General features: G+C 50.1%; 1 protein-coding gene across 3 annotated transcripts in view; it reads left to right on the top strand.

Annotated features, from left to right (window-relative positions):
- NPAS1 (neuronal PAS domain protein 1) overlaps positions 1-22127 on the top strand; it is a 94385-nt gene that overhangs the window by 56641 nt on the left and 15617 nt on the right. For all 3 annotated transcript variants that reach the window (XM_083753747.1, XM_083753748.1, XM_083753749.1), the window contains exons 5-6: positions 5283-5372; positions 14569-14743. In XM_083753747.1, coding sequence (XP_083609873.1) covers positions 5283-5372; positions 14569-14743 — 265 coding nt within the window. The remainder of the gene's footprint in view (positions 1-5282; positions 5373-14568; positions 14744-22127) is intronic.

Here is a 22127-nt window from a genome sequence, read left to right as displayed (position 1 = left end):
GTGAAAAAGCAAAGGGGAGAAAAAACTTTTGGCTGTGGCTCTTCTCCCCTCCCCCTCTCGGCCTTATTCGGCTCTCCTCCCTGGATGAACCCTGAAGAGGTTGCGCTCTCTCTCTGTCTGGTCTTTGCTCATCACAAATATTCAGGGCTTTCTTGCTCCTTATTTTGCAGAGAGGGTTTGCTGCCTGCTCTCCTCTTTGCCCAGGGAATTTCCAGATGTTCCTGCACTTTTAAACAGCTGCTTCTAGGTGCCTCTTTAGGCGCTGTGCAGATCTTAAATCCCCATGGAGGTGCATAAAATTTATGCTCAATTTGGAGAAAGCGGAAAGGAAGTTGTCCTCCTCATCACGGTATTTTATTTTATTTTTGGAAAATAATATTTATTAAAGTTTTAAAAGTTACAAAAAGGAAAAGTAAAAACACCATATTAAACAAAAACAAAACAGCACATCACAATAACCTCCTCATCATGGTAAAACACTGCAATCCGGAGTCGGCCAACGAAGCCGAATGCTATAAGCTTCAGGGCAGGCAAAATAAGTTACTGTATTTTTTGCTCTAGAAGACTCACTTTTTCCCTCCTAAAAAGTAAGGGGAAATGTATGTGCGTCTTATGGAGTGAATGCAGGCTGTGCAGCTATCCCAGAAGCCAGAACAGCAAGAGGGATTGCTGCTTTCACTGCACAGCGATCCCTCTTGCTGTTCTGGCTTCTGGGATTCAGAATATTTTTTTTCTTGTTTTCCTCCTTCAAAAACTAGGTGCGTCTAGTGGTCTGGTGCGTCTTATAGAGTGAAAAATACTGTATTTCTTTGCACGGCGCAGGGTTAATTCGCTCCCCCAAGAGGTAAAGATCGCCACCAATTCTGGGTGGCTTTAAAAGCAAAGTAGACAAATCTAGTTAGGGAGAAATAACATCAACGTTTACATGCACTTTCAAATCTGTTTCTGAAGCCAGAGGTCCCTGTTGGGATGCAAGGTGTACTCTGAGCTTTAAAAGAAAAACACGCCCACAAAAGCTCTCTGTCAAAACTCTGTGTCAAGGTAACCCAAACCCTGACCAGAGAGAGGCTAGGTTCTGTGACCCTGTGGGAACAAAGCAGATTTGCAAGGCTTTCTCATTATTTATTTTCATTTATTAAATAGGGGCTCTGCTCTTGGCTCTGTAGATCTCAAGGCTGCTCACAGCATGAAAATGTGGGATAAAAAACATACAAAATGCATAATAAAAACAAGAACAAACAAAAGATCCCTCCCAACAACCACATTTAACAGGATATAGGATGTTAGCCAAAGACGTGGCTGACATTTTCACCTGGCGCCTAAAGGCGTATAATGAAGGCGCCAGGCAAACTTCTTTGGGGAGAGCATTCCACAAACAGGGATCCACTGCAGAAAAGGCCCCGTTTTTGGTTTTTAGCAACTGTTTTGCGGCATTTTATCTTGCTCCTGCTAGCGCCAGAGCGTAAGAGGGAGCTCTTCCTAACCAGGCCAGGGACCCTATTCTGTCCAGTATCCTGTTCTCACAGTGGCCAACCAAATAACCTTCGAGCTGGACCTCGCTGCACCAGGACTCTCCCGGCTTGTGATTCTCAGCAGCTGGTATGCAGGGGCATTCTGCCTCTGGCAGTGTGTGCCGGATGTAGCCTGAGTGGCGGGTAGCTATCGATGGGCAGGAGCTGTTCAGGGTCTTAAGCCCCATCCCCCAGAACACTGAATATCTTATTTGGCAACCCCCTCTGGCTTCTGAGACTTTATAGAACCATCGTTCTTTTGCCCTGCCCTTTGTATCAGACAGTTCAATCTATGTTCATTAATCAGCTGGTTAATTAGCAGGTAGTGGCCATCAGATGGTTGCAAGGTAGTCTTCCTAATGTTTACTCAGCATGCGGATAAGATGGAGATAGCAGCCAGGTTTCTGCAACATGCAGTGAGGTTTCGCAAACGTCACAGTATTTTAACTGTTAGATGCAGATATTGCTGTGCTTTTATAGTACTGAACCTTTTGGAACCTCGTCTATATGCCAGTAAAGGTTTGAGATGGGTTGGTTGACATAGAGTTGGAAGAAACCAACCAAAAAGAATCTTTTTGCCCAACGTGGGGCTAGAACCCATGATTCTGATTGTAAGGGTCTCATGCTATAAAGGCAACTTCTCTTCTTTCTCTTCTGAGCCTGCCTTCACTACGACGAGGTCTAGGAATGCCTTTTTGCTCGAAACGAACCCTAATATTCTTCTTGTTGTTTAGTCATGTCCTACTCTTCGTGTCCCCAAGGACCAGAGCACACCAAGCACTCCTGTCTTCCACTGTCTTCCACAGTTTGGTCAAACTCATGCTGGTAGCTTCGAGAACACTGTCCAACCATCTCGTCCTCTGTCGTCCCCTTCTCTTTGTGTCCTCCATCTTTCCCAACATCAGGGTCTTTTCCAGGGAGTCTTCTCTTCTCATGAGGTGGCCAAAGTATTGGAGCCTCAGCTTCAGGATCTGTCCTTCCAGTGAGCACTCAGGGCTGATTTCCTTCAGAATGGAGAGGTTTGATCTTCTTGCAGTCCATGGGAGTCTCAAGAGTCTCCTCCAGCACCATAATTCAAAAGCATCAATTCTTTGGCGATCAGCCTTCTTTATGGTCCAGCTCTCACTTCCACACATCACTACTGGGAAAACCATGGCTTTAACTATATGGACCTTTGTTGGCAAGGTGATGTCTCTTCCTAATACTCTTAGGAAGTCTTAATTCCAGGACCGCTTTGGGTGACTTTTGGTCCTTTGGTATTGACTTGGCTCTAGTCTTGATGTTGCCCAGCCCTTGCAAGCAGCTATTTTGTGGGGTACTTCTTCTGTAGCAAATAGCGTTCCTGGCGTGTTGCCATGCCGCCTGTTTTGGCAGTCGCGACAAAGAGCCTTGTGGCACCTTAACAACGGGCACATTTATTGTAGTTTAACAAGCTTCCATGAATGAGAGTCCACTTCATTCAGTGGCGTAGCATGGGGGGTACAGGGGGGGCCGGCCGCACCGGGCGCAACATCTGGGGGTTAGGGTTAGGGGGCGCAAATCCATAGGTTAGGGGGCGCAAATTACTTGCCTTGCCCCAGGTGCTGACAACCCACACTACGCCACTGACTTCATCACATGCAGATTGGTGTCTGACTTCATCTTTGGGGGCTGAAGCCTGGGAGTCAGGAGTGGGAGAGAGAAATCCATTCAGAAACAGCCCATGACGTCCCTACTAATCTGGTTCTAGAGGAGTCCCTAACTCAATGGTGGAGCGCATATCTTGTCTGCAGGAGCTCACAGGTTCAGTCCTCATGAAAAGCAATCTGTGGTGGATGGGAAAGTTATGGAAGAGCCCTGTGCCTGGAGAGTCGATGCCGGCCCGAGCAGCTCAAGCCTAGCTAAATGGGCCAATGATTTGTCTCTGTGCACGGCAACAGCTCACCTTCATAGCCTGCCATTGCCAGGTTTTCTGCACATACTTTATTTTTCCGTGTATAACACCCCCCCTACTTGTTGATCTTTTTTGGGGGGGAGGATTGCCCAGAGCTTTTCCGGGGGGGAGGGGGGATGCAGTAAATCACTAACCCAATGGATAGGCTCTGACAATCGCTCGAATCGCAGAAGCCAAAAAGAGTCTGCGCAATCGCCAGCAGTGGCTGACAATCGCATGCACAATTGCCGCAGCACCAGCCAATACAAACCAGCCTTTGCCGCAGCCACCAATCGCCTATGACAATCTGCAGCTTGCGGCAGTCACATGTCCTCCCTACCCACGCTCCGTGTATAAGACAACCCCCCCCCCATTTTTTAACACTATTTTGGAGTAAAAAAAAACCTCGTCTTATACACGGAAAAGTATGGTACATCTTTAACATGGGCTGCCAGCCAATCTGAAGGTGCTTCCTGTTTTAAATTAATTTATCCCCACCCCCATTTTGCTTACTTGATCTGAACTTAAATATGTTTGCATATTTGCAGTGTTCAAAATTTCCCAGGGCGACAGGTACGTTTTGCTACTGGTGGAGATTTCTGGGCGCCAGGCTGATCACCACAGTTTAAAAACCTCTGCCTTAGTCCATGTTGTTGTTGTTTAGTCGTTTAGTTGTGTCTGACTCTTCGTGACCCCATGGACCAGAGCACACCAGGCACTTCTGTCTTCCACTGCCTCCCGCAGTTTGGTCAAACTCATGCTGGTAGCTTCAAGAACACTGTCCCACCATCTCCTCCTCTGCCGTCCCCTTCTCCTTGTGCCCTCCATCTTTCCCAACATCAGGGTCTTTTCTAGGGAGTCTTCTCTTCTCATGAGGTGGCCAAAGTATTGGAGCCTCAGCTTCAGGATCTGTCCTTCCAGTGAGCACTCAGGGCTGATTTCCTTCACATGCCATGGAAATGAAACTGGTATTAAAGTTAATACCAGTTCCTTTTCCATGGTGTGTGTCTCTCCTCCTTGCATACAGGGACAAGTGAATTGTTGTAAGAGCAAGCTGCAGTCCAGCTGTATGTAGCAGAGATCATAGAATAGTAAAATGGTAGCTTTGGAAGGGACCCTGAGAATCATCTAGTCCAAACTCCTTGCGAGTAGACATTATTTTGTGGCGACTGCAACCTAGGTTTAAGGTGCCATTTAGAGGCTGGCTTATATTGCTGAGATTCTAACACTGTTTGCATGTTGAAAAATCATTCCTGGAGGAGGAGAGAGCCCCCTCCTCATTTTTAAATGTGAGGCAGATAACAATTTATATGAGTATAAAAAAAAAGGAAGGAAAAGGCCTTCTGCAATTTTTTGTTGGCCATCCAGCTTGGAAGCTGGCGAGATCCAGTCTCACCCATTAATTAATCAATGGGCTCATTTTAAGCTACAGTTAATATCTGCGCTGATCAATCGTTTTAAAGCCTGCTGCCCTGTTTTTAGTGCATTGGGTTGCTACCCTGGATCTGTTTGGGCACTAAACCGAATTAGAAACTGGATTTACCAAGGTTTGATTTGGGTAGAGTTTCTAGTCCCTATGACGTAATGCCCTGGGAGTTTTGTAGCAAGGTTTTATTCTGTGAACCACCCTGTGATCTTCGGATGAAGGGCAGAATACAAATCTAATAACTAAAATAATAATAATAATTTTGGAATCTTCCCTACACCTGGACCAGCTGTGTTGGTGTGACACGTAACTTTCATTCCACCTTTCCCCCCTCTGCTTGGCAAAAGCACCAGCCTAGTTTATTTGGAGTGGGGGTGGGGAAACACATCTATATAATATAAATGTTGTTTCTGTGTTCTCTCTCTCTCCACAGTCTCTGGATGGGTTTGTGTTTGCACTGAACCAGGAGGGAAAATTCCTTTACATCTCCGAGACGGTGTCTATTTACCTTGGGCTCTCGCAGGTAGGAGCTGTGTGAGCTGTGTGCTAAAATGTGAATAATACATGCACAGACTGGAAATAAAAGAGGGGGGGAAACCCCACTCATGCGGCCAGATGTATAGCGCATGAGTATTATGCAGCCGGGTGGGGGTTGCGCTGGGAACAGGCAAGATTATTCTCTGCGGCGTCTGCAAGGTGGAGAATCTACAGGCTCCCAAATACTTAGCGGGCTGCAGCCAGATACCGTTGGACAGCTGGAATGGGCAGGAATGGTTGCAGCCAACCCATAATTTGCTTACTATGGTATTCTCGAAGCATGCATAGCTGGGAGCTCTTGCAGACTTCTGAGAACCTCTGCTGCCATTTTAATAGGGAGAGAGAAAGAGCGTGCATGTGTGTAGTCCTCATGAGGACAGTCCTTTTTGCCCATGCATAAAGGAAGTTGACTTGTTTAGCTTAGGAGGTTGAGACCAAACGTGCTAGAGCAGCCTTTGTCAACCTGGTGCCCTCCAGCTGTTTTGGATGGCAATTCTCATTCACCCCAGCCAGCACAGTTGCGCTCAAAAACATCTGGTGGCCAGAGATCTAGGACTCCACAAGTGATTCTGGGAGAGTGAACAGGATTGGGCAATAGCTCCCCAAAATGGACAACAAAACGCTGCTGAAATGTGTACAATGAGTAAGAATGCAACTTTAATCTGACAAAAAAAATGTATACATACGAATACAATTTCTAAAATGCAGTGAGATATGATCTCAGCTACCCAGAATGACGCCTAAAGGCAGGTGCATGGGAAAGTGTGGGATAACGCTTGCTCTGATGCGGCAGCAGTTTAACTCTCCTCTTGCAAAGAAATCAGAATGATTGCTCATTAAATAGCCAGTGTAGCGGATCTCCCTGCAAACCAATCTGGATGAATGCTCAACAAAAAGGGCGGTTTGGAAACACCCTTAGTTTTGCAAGGATAATAAACACGCTTAGTTTTGGATAATAAAACACCCTTAGTTTTGCAAGGAGGATAATGATGATGATAATAATAATAATAATAATAATAATAATAATAATAATAATAATAATAATAAATTATTATTATTTATTTCTACCCTGCCCATCTGGGCGGCTTCCAACAAAGATTAAAAATGCAATAAAACACCAGCCATTAAAAACTTCCCTAAACAGGGCTGCCTTCAGATGTATGTCTGTGATCCCTGTAAGGGACAGCTGCATATTCCTGCATTGCAGAGGGGTGGGCTAGATGGCATTCAGGGTTCCCTTCCAACACTATGGTTCTATGATCTATGAGAGTGTGGTGCATTAGGGACTCTCTCTCTCTCTTTCTCCCTTAAATTGGGCTGCCTTTTTGTGCTCAAGCTCCAGAGTGCGAGCTTCCAAGTTCCGCAGGATGTTTCATTGGGCCTGGCTGCAGGAGGAACTTCTGAGCCGAAGGCTTCACCCGACCCCAGCGTCCCCCTTTTGCCTCCTGGCGAAGTGTGCTCTCCCCGTGCTTTTTAGCGTTCTGCATCCCACCTCCCAACAGAGAACATCGCTCCCCTTCCTGGCCTGCCGATTTCCAGGTCCCCCCCCCAATAAACACTTCACAGTCCTTGCCGCATGAATAATTAATCGTGGTAATTATCTCTGCTACAAACGATGCAATTTAAACATGCTTTGTCTGATAATTGATGATCGGCCTTCCTTCTGAGCTGCGATTGATGGGTTGCAGCTAGGAGAGAGGGAGAAGAGAAGAGCGTCGTCGTCCCTGGCCATATCCCACCACGTGCATGTTTTCCAGGAGACCTTGGGGAGGAGGAAGTCGGGAGCAAATTGCAAACCGCAGATTCCACACACCCAGCCTGCATCTTCCTTGCAAAGCACCCTGTTAAAGGTGGTTTGCCCTAAGGGAAGGTAAAGGTAAAGGGACCATTAGGTCCAGTCGTGGCCGACTCTGGGGTTGCAGCGCTCATCTCGCTTTACTGGCTGAGGGAGCCGGCGTACAGCTTCCGGGCCATGTGGCCAGCATAACTAAGCGGCTTCTGGCGAACCAGAGCAGCGCACGGAAACGCCGCTTACCTTCCTGCCAGAGCGGTACCTATTTATCTACTTGCACTGGTGTGCTTTTGAACTTCTAGGTTGGCAGGAGCAGGGACCAAGCAACGGGAGCTCACCCCGTCATGGGAATTCGAACTGCCGACCTTCTGGTCGGCAAGTCCTAGGCTCTGTGGTTTAACCCACAGTGCCACCCGTGTCCCTATTTGTACCCTCAAAAATATCAGCCTGCCATTGCCGGGACTCCCACTGTTGTCCCAGGTGCCATGCTGCTTAATGAGCGACCTCGCAGCAGTAAGCAATTTTTGATTTTTGCATTGTCCCAAATTGCAGGTTTTTTGGGGGGTGGCAAGCTGATTCCACCCAGTGTCATTTACGCGTTTGTTTAAAGTGTTTTTTGTTTGACCCTTCGGCTGAAAAGGACTCTGCACTTCCCACAGCTTGCAGTCTGAAAATAGGTGGCACGAAAGGAAAAGGCGATGAGGAGGGAGGAGGGGAGAAAGCGAGCTTGGCTCGTCGAGTTTCAAATCTCTTGTAGCAAGCAGCTGAGAAGGGAACTGTGCTCCCGGGGAGCCGACAGCGAAAGGAGCCAGTTTGTGAGCACAGTTGATGGCGCGGCCCTGCTTCCCTTCTCGAGAGTTGGGACAGAGACGAAAGGTTGCAACCAAATCTTCGCTCCCCTCCTCTAGCCTCTTGTGAAGGAATCATCCATAAAAGCAACAGAAGAGCTGCAGATTCGTAAGGCGAATCGTAAAACGACCATGGCCATTTCTCCTGAGACGCAAGCCCCGTTTCCTGCGCATGAAAGTCGCTCAACGCTCAACATAACACCCCGCAAGCTTTCCCTTTTCTTTTTAAGCTTTCTTATTTTTCGTTTTCACCTTGACAACAAGGCAAGAATGTGAAAGCAGGGGGCTGACGGCGGGATTTGAATATCAGCAGAGGGGAACGTGCTCCGGCCCCGACCAATCAATAGCACCAGTTTCACTCCGCGCAGTGCCGAAAGAGACCTCTTTTGCCTTTCAACTTTCCATTTCCCCTTAAGCAATTAGAGCTGGATGAAGGGGTAAGGGGAGGCAAGGGACCAGCCCCCCCCCCAGCAGAGAGCCCTGTTGTTAGGAGGTGTCAGTCGGCTGACGCCGGGCCCAGGAACGGCAGTTTGTGCAACGTGAGTGACAGCTGCCTCATTCCATCAGCACATCTCCCTTTCGGAGGAGGAGAAAGAGGATGCTGGCAACCGATTCCTCTTATTCCCGAGGAGTCCAGCTATGCAGGAAGGGAAACTGAGGCAGAGACGGGGGACAGCGCCTCGAGCGAAGAAGACCCTAGGAGAAAACAGGCTTGAGTGACACCTGCCTCCCAGAGTTGGCAGCTGAACCCCGCTTGTTTGCCACAAACCCAACTCAGGTGCTGGAATTTAGGCGGCCGCGTTCCAGCCCCCAGAATCCTTTGCTCTTACCCTCCAGGAACCAAACTCTTCAGAGAAGAGTTTTGAACGGAGGCCAAGAGCTTGCAGCGCCGTTCGGACTTCATCCTGGCTGCAAAACGGCGTGGGCCGCTTTTCTCTGGAAAATATACCATGGAGGCAACTGGGTTAGAATTAGGCCTTATCTGCCCCCGTGCAGAGAAGGGTGACAGAACAAATGTCCATGTGTATGGGGCGTATTCCTATTTTGGTCCTGGGAAGATCTTGAGAGACCCTGCAAGCCAAAACACACCTCCTGGTTGTCTGGAAGTCAGGATTTCTTTTCAGTGTACACGGAATAATTATGGGGAAGCCGTTGTAAATAACGAATCTTGAGTCTGGTTCATCCCCACCCACTCCTTCTTTCTTCGGGTCGCTTCCTTCCTGTGCTTTCCTTCTCGCCCCCCCCAACTCCCCGCAATCTGGTTGGGGTGTGCCTGAGAACAGCTGTGGGGCGGGGGGGCGGGGAGACACAAGGCGACTGCTCCGCTTTTCAAGCTGATTTTTGCTCCCCGAGGCCCCCACTTACAAACTGGGCACTTTCAACCTGTTCTCTGGCAAAGATTCCAGACTGGAGCAAACCCCGGGCAAGGAGAAGGCAGCCTTTGATATAGCATTAAATTGTGATGGAGAAGACCTTGCCGGAGGCCGTAGGAGAAAGGCAGAGGGGACTGGCGGGGGGGGGGGGGGTTGAGAGGAAAAGAAGACAGGTACTCTGTGTGTGTGTGTGTGTGTGTGTGTGTGTGTGTGTAGAAGGAAGGTGACTCTTGCATCCCGCTCTAAATTTCATCAGGACTCTACTGGGCAGCTCCTTCTCATACTGGGTCTGGAATGGAGTCGGTTCGCCTGGGTCTCGTGCATCCCCGAATTCTTCTCCTCTCTTCAAACAGGTGCTTCAAATGCACTGGAAACGCCTCTCCGTCATCTCTCTGCCCCCCTTGAATCCCACCCACTCTGTCCCCCCAAATTCCTGCCTTTCTCAGCCTTTACATTTAAAAACAAACCAACCAACACCACAGCTTTAAGGCTGAGCCTGGCCACCGTGGACTTTCAGCTCCTTGGGGCCGGCCCAACCGTTAGGTAGTGGGAGGCGGCCGCTTCAGGCAGCAGTTGCCTGGTTGAAGGCGTTGGAGGGAACAGAGTTGTGTGCGGCGCAAGGTTCTTTCTGCATCTCTTAAGCTACCCTGCTGCCCTCAGGTGCAGAAGAGGACGCTTGGCAGAGTTGAAGTAAGAGGCAACTCCCAGCCTGGTCGGATTCTGCACACAGAAGAGGGAGTGTGTGTGTGATCTGGGCATTTGCCTCTAGCAGCAAGTGTCTTGGGCCAGCCTTGGCCCAGCCCTTTGCTGTCTGGCCCTCAACCCATCAGCTCAGCAAGACAATGCAAGCAGGATGTGATGGTCGGACGCATCGCCTGTTTTTCCCTCCCTTGGTAATCTAATCTGTGGCCGTCTTCCTGCTGGGGAGAGGCATCCTTAAGAACATAAGAAGCGCCTCCTGGATCAGGCCAACGAGTCCAGCATCCTGTTCTCGCAGCGGCCAACCAGATACTTCTGGGAAACCCTTCAAGCAGGATTCGAACACAAGATCCCTCTTCCCTCCTGCAACGGGCTTTCAGAACCATTGCCACCTTCAACCATGGAAGCACCAAGGGCCTTCTGGCGGTTCCCTCCCTGCGAGAAGTGAGGTTACGGGGAACCAGACAGAGGGCCTTCTCGGTGGTGGCGCCCGCCCTATGGAACACCCTCCCATCAGATGCGAAGGAAATTAGCAGCTATCTTCTCTTTAAAAGACATCCAAAGGCAGCCCTGTTTAGGGAAGTTTTTAATGTTTAATGCTGTATTGTTTTTAACACTTGATTGGGAGCCGCCCAGAGTGGCTGGGGAAACTCAGCCAGATGGGCGGGATATAAATAATAAATACCGTATTTTTCACTCTATAGGGTGCACCGGCCCATAGGGCGCACCTAGTTTGGGGGGGGGGATAAAGAAAAAAATTATTCCCCCCCCCCCCCAGGAGCAGGGCTGGGGCGGGGGAAGCCCGAGCTTCCCCCGACCCCAGCCCCCAGAACAGGCTGCTATCCGCAAGCCTTCGGAGCCCGGCGGGAACTCCCCCGCGCTCAGAAGGCTTGCGGATAGTTGCCCGAAGCCCGGAGAGCCCAGCTCTGCGCTCTGCGGGGTTCGGGATGCAGGCTGCTATCCGCAAGCCTTGGGAGCCCGGCAGGAACTCCCGCCGCGCTCCGAAGGCTTGCTGATAGCTTCCTGAGGCCTAGAGAGCGAGAGGGGTTGGTGCGCACCGACCCCTCTCGCTCTCCAGGCTTCAGCGAAAGCCTGCATTCGCCCCATAGGACGCACACACATTTCCCCTTCATTTTTGGAGGGGGAAAAGTGCGTCCTATAGAGCAAAAAATACGGTAATAAATTATTATTATTATTATTATTATTATTATTATTATTATTAGCAGAGCGCCCCTGTTGTGGCTAGTAGCCATTGGGGAAGACGGTGCCAGGTGCTGTACAGAATTGAGCAGCCAGGCCAGAGGTGTGTTGCTAACAAGCCCTGGCTCTTTAGAGGTCTTTGACCCTGCAGGAGGGGGCAGCAAATATATTTCCTTTCCTCCCGTCTGCTTTCCGCGTCCCCCACCCCTTACCCACCGCCCCCTCTTTCTTCTTCCTCCGCCTTCCTCGCCTCTTTCAGTCAAATTGCCCTTTGCTGGTGCATCTTTAATGAGGAGCAGCTCCTTTCAAATGCACCTGACCCTGCCGATACCCCGGCATTATTATTTATTGATCCCTTTCTCCTGTCCGCCCCCCCCAATTCATTACGATGTGGGAAACGTTAACCCGAAGTGCTGACCTTTAGTATTCAAATCAGGCAGTGCGGTTCCCTGGCTGCCTGCATGCTGATGAGGTGCTGTTGGGTCGGCAGGCAGGGTGGCTCGGAGGTCACGGAGGTGGGGGGCCTACCTTTTTATTTTATTTTATTTTATTCCTGGGGAGAGGGTGGCGGCTAACAGAGAGGGCTGGGTTGTGGGCTCCTAGCTGCCTTTGCGAGGGCGGGGGGCTTTCGGGCAGCAGCCAAACACAGCTGCCGCTTCTCGATGTTTGCGCAGGGTAGGGCCCTTCTGCATGCAGATGTGCCGGCACACCCAGATTCCCCCAAAATCTAGGGCGGAGCCACAAAACAAGGGACGTCGCACCGGGCAGGAAGGCTGCAGCTTGATTACCGAGTGCATTGAGGAATAATAATAATAATAATAATAATAATAATAATAATAATAATTTTTTATTTTCCATATTTTTTGCTCTATAAGACTCACTTTTTCCCTCCTAAGAAGTAAGGGGAAATGTGTGTGCATCTTATGGAGCGAATGCAGGCTATCCCAGAAGCCAGAACAGCAAGAGGGATTGCTGCTTTCGCTGCGCAGCGGTCCCTCTTGTTGTTCTGGCATCTGAGGTTCAGAATATTTTTTTTCTTGGTTTCCTCCTCCAAAAACTAGGTGTGTCTTATAGTCTGGTGCGTCTTATAGAGCGAAAAATACGATATATCCTGCCCTCCCCAGCCAAAGCCGGGCTCAGAGCGGCTAGCAACAATAAAAGTAACACAGTTCACATAAAATCACAATCAATTAATTAAAATACATTCTAAAATCAATTCAGAATCAAATTTATGGCAGCCATTGGGCTAGAGTTCTGTGAGAATTACCAGAAGAGGGGGTCAGACTGCACCTTGGCCAAAGGCCTGGTGGAACAGCTCTGTCTTGCAGGCCCCGCGGAAAGATGTCAAGTCCTGCAGGGCCATGGTCTCTTGTGACAGAGCGTTCCACCAGATTGGAGCCACGGCCGAAAAAGCCCTGGCTCTGGTTGAGGCCAGCCTGATCTCCCTGTGGCCTGGGACCTCCAAGATGTTTTTGTTTGAAGACCGTAAGGTCCTCAGTGAGACATACCAGGAGAGGCAGTCCCGTGGGTACGAGGGTCCTAGGCCGTAGAGGGCTTTAAAGGTTAAAACCAGCACCTTAAACCTGATCCTATACTTCACCGGGAGCCAGTGCAGCTGGTATAGCACCGGGTGAATGTGATCCCGCGGCAAGGACCCCGTAAGGAGTCTCGCTGTGGCATTCTGCACCCGCTGGAGTTTCTGGGTCAGTCTCAAGGACAGCCCCACGTAGAGCGAGTTACAGTGCCTGGAGATTGACACCCCCCACCCCAATGCTGGATCCTTTTTTAAAGGTAGAAAAGCATCTGGTTGGCATGTAGAAGGTTGACTCGCCAGTGGCACCACTGGCAGGCTAAACGATCAGATAGCGGCAGGTGATGGGAGGAACCTCTTTTCTCTGAGAGCCCGGAAGAGCAGCTGCCAGTCTGGCTGGACAGCTCTGGTCTAGACGGGCCAGTGGTCTAATATTGGAGGCAGCGACTTCACATTGCAACCCAGAGCATTTATAGGTAGGTAGCCGTGTTGATCTTCCATAGTCAAAGCAAAACAAAATAAAAAAATAAAAATTCCACTTCAAATTTGGTGATGATCTGTTCCTCTACAGCAATGGGCAACTGCATGGCTCCACAGTATGCCAACATATTCATGGCAGATTTTGAACGTTTCCTAAACTTCTACCCACTCAAACCTCTCTTGTACCTGCGATACATTGATGATGTTTTTCTTATCTGGACACATGGTCAACAGACCCTGGACATCTTCCACCAGACGTTCAGTGACTTTCACCCCACCATCAACTTAACAATGAACCAATCTGTTCAAGAAATACATTTTTTGGACACTACTATAAAAATACAGGACGGGCGTATAGACACCACCTTATACCGTAAACCAACTGACCGACAAACGTATCTACATGCTTCTAGCTACCACCCCAAACATTCCATTGTATATAGCCAGGCTCTACCTTACAGCCACATCTATTCACTCTAAGGTGCTTGCTACTGGAAGGATTTTTATTTTATTTTATTTTATTTGTTTTGTTTCAACCCAGAGCAGTGAGTCTGCTGACCTCTTTAAAAAGATAAAATAAAGGCAAATGAGATTCTGCAGGAAGAAAATTCTGGGCATGCATGAATGTGTATGCCCCTCCTTCTCATTATTGTTAATGAGTTTTTGCCCCTCCTGTTCTGCATAATTTATTTTTAGTGCATTGTATTGCCCTTTTTCTTCTGCTCCTGGGAAGGGCGTTCCACAGGGCGGGTGCCACTACTGAGAAGGCCCTCTGCCTGGTTCCCTGTAACTTGGCTTCTCACAGCGAGGGAACCGCCAGAGGGCCCTCGGCTCTGGACCTCAGTGTCCGGGCAGAACGATGGGGGTGGAGACACACCTTCAGGTATACTGGACCGAGGCCGTTTAGGGCTTTAAAGATCTGACTGGGTCCTAAAGCCTCCCTTTTCCCTCCCAGAAAAACTCGCAAAACAATAACTATATTTTGGGAAGGAGAAGGGAGGATCCTGCCAGTGTCCTCACACCTCCTTCCCAAAGCCCAGTGCCATGCTTACCTGGCTGTGCATTGGCAGCACTGAGGGCTGGAGTGGAGGGCTGTCCAATGTTGCCCAGGGCCACTGAAAAAGGCCTCAAGGGCCACACGTTGGACCACCCTGATGTTGATAAATCTGGGTAAGGAGTAAGAAGGGAGTCAGAATGCTTGGAATCCCGAAAGATCCTGCTCCTGTTCCTGACACAGCCAGGTGTTCCTTGTCTTCCAGGTGGAGCTGACAGGGAGCAGCATCTTCGATTACGTCCACCCTGGAGACCACCCTGAGGTCTCTGAGCAGCTGGGCCTGAAGCCTCCCTCGGAGACGTCTCACTCGACGCGACAGAAAGCGCCCACTCTGGCTACTGCAACCTCCTCTTCTGGGCTGACGGAGACCTCTGAATCTGGTATGCCTTCTGGGTAACAGCAAAAGGGGAGAGGGCTCTTGTGTTCAGATCCTGCTCACGGGTTTCCCCATAACGGGCGTCTGCTTGTCCACTGCAAAAACAGGATGGTAGACTCGACTGTCCGCCGGCCTAACCCAGCAGGTTATTCTTACTTTCTTGCGTCCCCATGCTTCAAGCACACCGGGAAATGGGCGTATTGCAAGCATGGAAGCTGTGTGTGGTTGCTCAGGTCATGGGGAACAGGCACTTGTCGCATGCTCAGAGGTACCCTCTCGCCTCCAGGGCTAGAACAAAGCCATCTGTTTCAAGGGGGGACCACACATGGCTCCAAGGAACAGCGACAGGGAATTTCGTTTTGACGTTTCTGGCTCTCATCAGAGGTTTCTTGGCTGAGAGCCATGATGACTGAAGTCCGTTTAATGTCCAGTGTAAAAGGTAAAGGGACCCCTGACCATTAGGTCCAGTCGTGGCCGACTCTGGGGTTGTGGTGCTCATCTCGCTTTATTGGCCGAGGGAGTCGGCGTACAGCTTCCGGGTCATGTGGCCAGCATGACTAAGCCGCTTCTGGGGAACCAGAGCAGCGCACGGAAATGCCGTTTACCTTCCTGCCGGAGTGGTACCTATTTATCTACTGGCACTTTGATGTGCTTTCGAACTGCTAGGTTGGCAGGAGCAGGGACCGAGCAATGGGAGCTCACCCCGTCGTGTGGATTCGAACCGCCGACCTTCTGATCAGCAAGTCCTAGGCTCTGTGGTTTAACCCACAGCGCCACCCACATCACAGTGCAATGTCCAGTGTAGACTAGCCTTTATAAATGAATTAAAACTTGCTCCCGAACCAGCCTACCCCCACCCGATTCTCTCTTTTTGTCAGCTTTGGCAGCCAATCACCCAGTCTCCTCCTCTTCCATAATACTGGCTCTATAGTATTTCACCTTCATTAGCTCAGCAATCTTTACAACACCCCGGCGAGGTAGACCACCCCTGCAGGCTTGACATTGCAGATTGGGCCGCTGAGGTTAAGGACATGCCTATGACCAGGGCCATCTTAAGCATATGCGGCTCTGGGTGCAAAGATCCGCCCGGCACCCCCCCCCCCCCGGTTGTACAGGTTGCCAAAGCCTCAGCAGCAACAGAGGAGCCCGAGGCGGCGGTTGCAACAGAGCAGGGCCGGGGCCGGGCGTGGGCAAACAGAGCCCATTGCAACAACGGTTGGGCCCGCAGCGGTGGCGACTGAGTGAAGCTGGGTGCCTCATGTGAACTGTGTGCGCTGGGTGGGCCTCTCGATGGCCCGCCAATCCCAGGTGCGCAGGAGGACAGAGCAAGCGGCTACCTCAGCGTCTCGCTTGCCCGCAGCAGAAGAGCTGTGGCGCTCTGATGGGCTCAGCTCGGCTCGGCAGCGGCTGTCGGCTCTTCCCAATCCCCGGACTCCAAATCTCTGCCCCGGAATGAGAGCCCGGCGTCTGGGTGCCCCGCACCCCTAGCACCAATGGGTAAGACAGCCCTGCCTATGACCGAGTGAATTTGTGGCTGTGTCAATGGTTGTGTGCTGGTCCCAGGGGGTTACCGTGCGGCGTGGTCTGAGTCCAGTCCGTGTTCGATGGTGTGGTATGGAGGCTGTCCGTCAAGGCTGATGCGGGGTCCAAGGCAAGGAGCCGGATGTAGTCAGGAACTCTGGCAGAAGAGCAGGACAAGATGCCAGCAGGAAGAGGTTACCAACAATGTTGCTCCTGCAACCTGGGACTGGGGCTGACCGGCTTTTATCTGCCCCGAGGCATGGGGCAGCCCCGGTCCACAGGTGACTCGCCTCTCCTGGCCTGGAGGTGAGCACTCCTCTTGCGGGAACTTAGTTCCCTCAGCCTCTCTGCCCTGAGCCTCTGCAGCTCAGGAGAGGCTGGAGGGTTATTGGACCCAGAGGCAACCTCACCTTCCCCTGACGGGGCTGAGAGTGGAGCACCTGCAGGCAATGGGTCCTCCATCACCTCCGGAGCCAGAGCAGGCTCAGCTGATGCCTGCACCTGAGGATCCAGCACAGGTGAGGACCCTTCAGGCTCAGGCCCCAGCCCCGGCTCAACTGGTTCTGGAGGCGGGGAATCCTGTGCAGGGTGGGATTCCTCAGGTTCAGCTTCTGAGCCTGATTCCCAGGCCATCACAGGTTGAACCTGGAATATTCCAGCTCAGGCTCCTGGGATCAAATGTCATTGCATGCAGTTGTGTGGGTTTGCAGCCCCAGTGGGTTTTCTCCCGAGGAAATCGTGAATCAATCTGGGCTGCAAAGGCAGCCAGGAAGCCTCTTTCGGAACACTATTTTCTCTTGCAGACAGAGGGGGAGAGACCTAGGTGCATAATTGGAGCACAGTGACCCCCGTCTACTCCCTTCCCCCATGGACGCCTCCAGCTCTAACCACTGGCCAGCATTTCCCTCCCCAGGGAGTTGGTGGGAAATAAATCTTTTGAAGAAAGGGGGAGGGGAATCCCAGATAGCCGACACGATTAATTTTTAAAGCTACGTGTCTATTTATCTAGTACCAATTTATTTTTGACAGCAAACAGGAACGCCGGCACAGAATCTTCTGAACAGGCCTCTGCTCTTCCAAACAGTGGAGCTCACTCCTTTTTCCCGAATCTGGAAGAGAATCCATGCAAGGGTCATAGCTCAGTGCTAGAGCATCTGCGATTTCTGCAGAAGGCCGTAGGTTCAAACCCCGGTGTCTCTAGGTAGGCCCAGGAGAGATTCCTGCCTGAAACCCTGGAGAGGTTCTGCCAGTCAGTGTTGGACCAAGGGCTGCCAAATCCATGCCTCCAGATGTTTTGGACTACAATTCCTAGCATTCCAGGCCATGGGTCATGCTGGCAGCGTCTGATGGGAGTTGTAATTCAAAACACCTGGAGAGTGCCAGGTTGGGGGAAAGCCAGAGCAGACAACACCGACCTGGGTGAACAAATGACTCTGGCGCAATTCACGCTGTAAATTTAAAATGCTGTGATTCAGCTCTAAGCAGGCATGGCTTTCGCCAAAGAATCCTCAAAACTGTCGTCTTTTAAGGCTTAACCCTATTCCCCCTCCTAAGTGTTTCAGTTCCCAGATTGGCTTACAATCAATCCCACCTCCCAGGGAACTCTGGGAATTGTAGTTCTGGGAGAGGAGCAGGAGGGTCTCCTAACAATTCTCAGTGCCCTGAACAAACTACAACTCCCAGGATTCTCTGGGGGAAGCCGTGACTGCTCAAAGGGGAATTGTAGAGTCACAAAATTGTAGAGGGACCACTATGACCATCTTTTGCCCAACATGAGGCTTGAACCCACAAGATGAAGAGTCTCACACTCATGCTTGGACTACTGCAATACGCTCTACGTGGGGCTACCTTTGAAGGTGACCTGGAAACTACAACTAATCCAGAATGCGGCAGCTAGACTGGTGACTGGAAACGGCTGCCGAGACCATATAACACCGGTCTTGAAAGACCTACACTGGCTCCCAGTACATTTCCAAGCACAATTCAAAGTGTTGGTGCTGACCTTTAAAGCCCTAAACGGCCTCGGCTCAGTATACCGGAAGGAGCGTCTCCACCTCCATCTTTCTGCCCGGATACTGAGATCCAGCGCCGAGGGCCTTCTGGTGGTTCCCTTGCTGCGAGAAGACAAATTACAGGGAACCAGGCAGAGGGCCTTCTCGGTAGTGGCGCCCTCCCTGTGGAACGCCCTCCCACCAGATGTCAAAGAGAAAAATAACTACCAAACGTTTAGAAGACATCTGAAGGCAGCCCCGTTTAGGAAAGCTTTTAATGTTTAATAGGTTATTGTATTTTAGTGTTTTGTTGGAAGCCGCCCAGAGTGGCTGGGGAAACCCAGCCAGATGGGCGGGGTATAAATAATAAATTATTATTATTATTATTATTATTATTATTATTATTATTATTATACCAGCTGAGCTATCACAGTGCTTTAAAGGTATGGTACGGATGCAGCCTCGGTACATGGCATCTTTCTCTGTTTTTCCTGTGCTGCTTTGATCCTGTTTCGCCCTTGCTTGGCTGCAAGTGCCATTGGGCTGATGGGATGTTGCTGTCTGGGATCAGGCGCTGAGTCTCCAGTAGCTCTCCCTGTTGCTTCTCTGCAAGCTGACCTGGCGGGTCAGAGGCTGCCGCTGGGTGCCCGGTTTGCCCTCTGTCCCCACTCACTTGCACACCTGCGAAGGACACCGAGGGAGAGAGAGGGAGAGGAGAAAAGCATGATCTCGAGTCTCCTCCTTTCTCGTTTGGCATCCGCCCGCTCGGCTTTTATCCAGGGAACTTGTGAAAGATTTATACCGAGCTGGAAAGTAAAAGAGAATACGAGAGCAGCCTTCTGCCCCTGAGTGTGTTCTCATAAGAATGTGGGGGGAGGAAAGGGGGGGGGATCAGATGAGGGGTCTGTCTTATCCAGCAGTCTTGTTCTCAACATGGCCTGGCTAGCTAGATTCCTCTAGGACAGCTTTCACCCCAGCCCAGCCCCCCTCCAGCTGTTTTGGACTACAGATCCCATGTGGCTGTGTAACTCTGGGAGCTGCTGGGAATTGTCCAAAACAGCTGAAAGGGCTGACCGTTTTATAAACGCGACAAGCAGGGATCCCCACAACCGAGAGAAGGAAAACAAAAGGTGTGCTGGTTGCTCAGATAAAACATTTCTTCTAGACCTGATGTCCTACGTAGGGCATTGGAGCTGCAGAATGCTAAAATTAAATAGATACTTGGTCAAGGTTCTTCCCCCCCCCTCCCAATTAAAAAGCTAAGCCAGGAACCAGCTCCTCATGTGGCAGGCAGTTCCATAGGTTAAATTGTGCTTTGATGTGAGTGGATGGGAGTTGTGGTCCAAAACAGGTTGATGAAGGCTGATCTGTGAGTCCTGATTGCAGCCTCCTGTGGTTTCTTGTTTCGTTACAGTTGGGTTGGGTTAGGGTTCCTTTGTTTACTTCACTACATTTGTATCCCACCTTCTTCCTCCAAGGAGCTGAAGGTGGTATATATAATTCTCCCCCTCCTCATTTAATTCCCACAGCAACCTGCTGAGGTAGGCTGGGTGGAGAGGTAGTGACTAGCTGAGCTTCGTGGCTGTGCAATCCACATTTTGGTTTTTATGACCTTCAATAGTTCGTTGTAGACAGCATCTTAAAAAGCAGAGACCTCACCTTGCCAACAAAGACCCATATAGTTAAAGCTATGGTTTTCCCAGTAGTGATGTATGGAAGAGAGAGCTGGACCATAAAGAAGGCTGATCACCAAAGAATGGATGCTTTTGAATTTTGGTGCTGGAGGAGACTCTTGAGAGTCCCATGGACTGCAAGAAGATCAAACCTCTCCATTCTGAAGGAAATCAGCCCTGAGTGCTCACTGGAAGGACAGATCCTGAAGCTGAGGCTCCAATACTTTGGCCACCTCATGAGAAGAGAAGACTCCCTGGAAATGACCCTCATGCTGGGAAAGATGGAGGGCACAAGGAGAAGGGGACGACAGAGGACGAGATGGTTGGACAGTGTTCTCGAAGCCACCAGCATGAGTTTGACCAAACTGTGGGAGGCAGTGGAAGACAGGAGTGCCTGGTGTGCTCTGGTCCAGGGGGTCACAAAGAGTCGGACACGACTAAACAACAACAATCTGATGTAGCTCTTGGCCACATCACTGTTCCTCACACAAACTCCAGAGCATCTGCGAAGGAGTTAAGTCAAGCTGGTCCCAACACAGATTCTTCTTGCATCCCTGCTCTCTGCCTTCATCCTTCAACCAGTTTCTGAGTCATATAAGGATCTCTTTCTTACCCAATAACTGCCAAGTTCGCTCGAGAGCCCTTGATGAGCTTTTGGGACGTTCAGATATATAAGATTGTTTCCAGCTAAGTTCTGTTCAAAGTAGACCCGTGAAATTAATCTAGGTTAGCCATGCCCATTCATTCCAGTGGGTCGGAGTATGACTGGCATCTAATCCAACCTCTCATGTCTACCACATCACTCCTGGTCATGTGTTTTTTGAGACACACAGACAACTACAAAAGGCTAGAGTGAGGCAGGACCGGCCATTGCAGAAACCGTGCTGACTCTTCCTCAACATGGCTTGTTCTTCCATGTACTTAAAAATACTAGCTTTAATAATGGTCCCTGCAAATTTACCTGGGAGGAAAAATAAGGTGGTGAGTCTGTAATAGCAAATGCATTCTATTAATGCTTAGGTTACCTTCCAGACCTCTGGGAAGACATTCCTTAATGCTTAGGTTACCTTCCAGACCTCTGGGAAGAAGGAATCTGATTTTTAACCCTGAATATTTATGTTAAAAGATCAGCAGTTTTGCATTTGAGTTCTTTAAGGACTCTTGCGTGAATGCCATCTGGCTCTGACTTCTTGTTAGTTTGCCAATTAGCTCTTAAAGTTCACCCTTTGTCACCTCTATTTGACATAGATCCGCAAATGCTTCTCTTCACCCCCCCCCCCCCGCACGAAAACAGTAGCCCAGATATGGACATCTTCCATGGGGAAGGCCAACACACAAATACAATACACCATTCTTCTTCAAAATTCTCCATTCTATGGAAAGTCATCTAAAGATCTTCTGGCTCCCTGGTTTCCTGTTCCTAATGCCTCCAAACTTGGCAAAACTTCTGCTTCTTAAAAGGAAGTCTGCTCACCATTTACGGTGTCCTTGACACGGCTGTTTAACCACGCTGGCATCCTGGACATTTTCGCAGGGTTATTGTATAGGTAAAAGGTAAAGGGACCCCTGACCATTAGGTTCAGTCGTGGCCGACTCTGGGGTTGGGGTGCTCATCTGGCTTTACTGGCCGAGGGAGCCGGCGTACAGCTTCCGGGTCATGTGGCCAGCATGACTAAGCCGCTTCTGGCAAACCAGAGCAGCGCACGGAAACGCCGTTTACCTTCCCGCCGGAGCGGTACCTATTTATCTACTTGCACTTTGATGTGCTTTTGAACTGCTAGGTTGGCAGGAGCAGGGACCCAGCAACGGGAGTTCACCCCCTCGTGGGGATTCGAACCGCTGACCTTCAGTACGTTTCCGAACACAATTCAAAGTGTTGGTGCTGACATTTAAAACCCTAACCCGCCTCGGCCCAGTATACCTGAAGCAGCGTTTCTACCCCCATCGTTCCGCCCGGACACTGAGGTCCCGCTCCGAGGGCCTTCTGGCGGTTCCCTCATTGCAAGAAGCAAAGCTACAGGGAACCAGGCAGAGGGCCTTCTCGGTAGTGACACCCTTCCTGTGGAACGCCCTCCCATCAGATGTCAAAGAGATAAATAACTACCTGACATTCAGAAGACATCAGGGAAGTTTTTAATGTGTGACATTTTAGTGTATTTTTGGTCTTTGTTGGAAGCCACCCAGATGGGTGGGGCACCATTAA

This window comes from Podarcis gaigeae (genome assembly GCF_964106915.1).
Source record: "Podarcis gaigeae genome assembly, chromosome: 8".
Classification (NCBI taxonomy): domain Eukaryota; kingdom Metazoa; phylum Chordata; class Lepidosauria; order Squamata; family Lacertidae; genus Podarcis; species Podarcis gaigeae.
The sequence above is the reverse complement of the archived record's forward strand: the minus strand, read 5'-3'. Positions and strand labels throughout refer to the sequence as shown.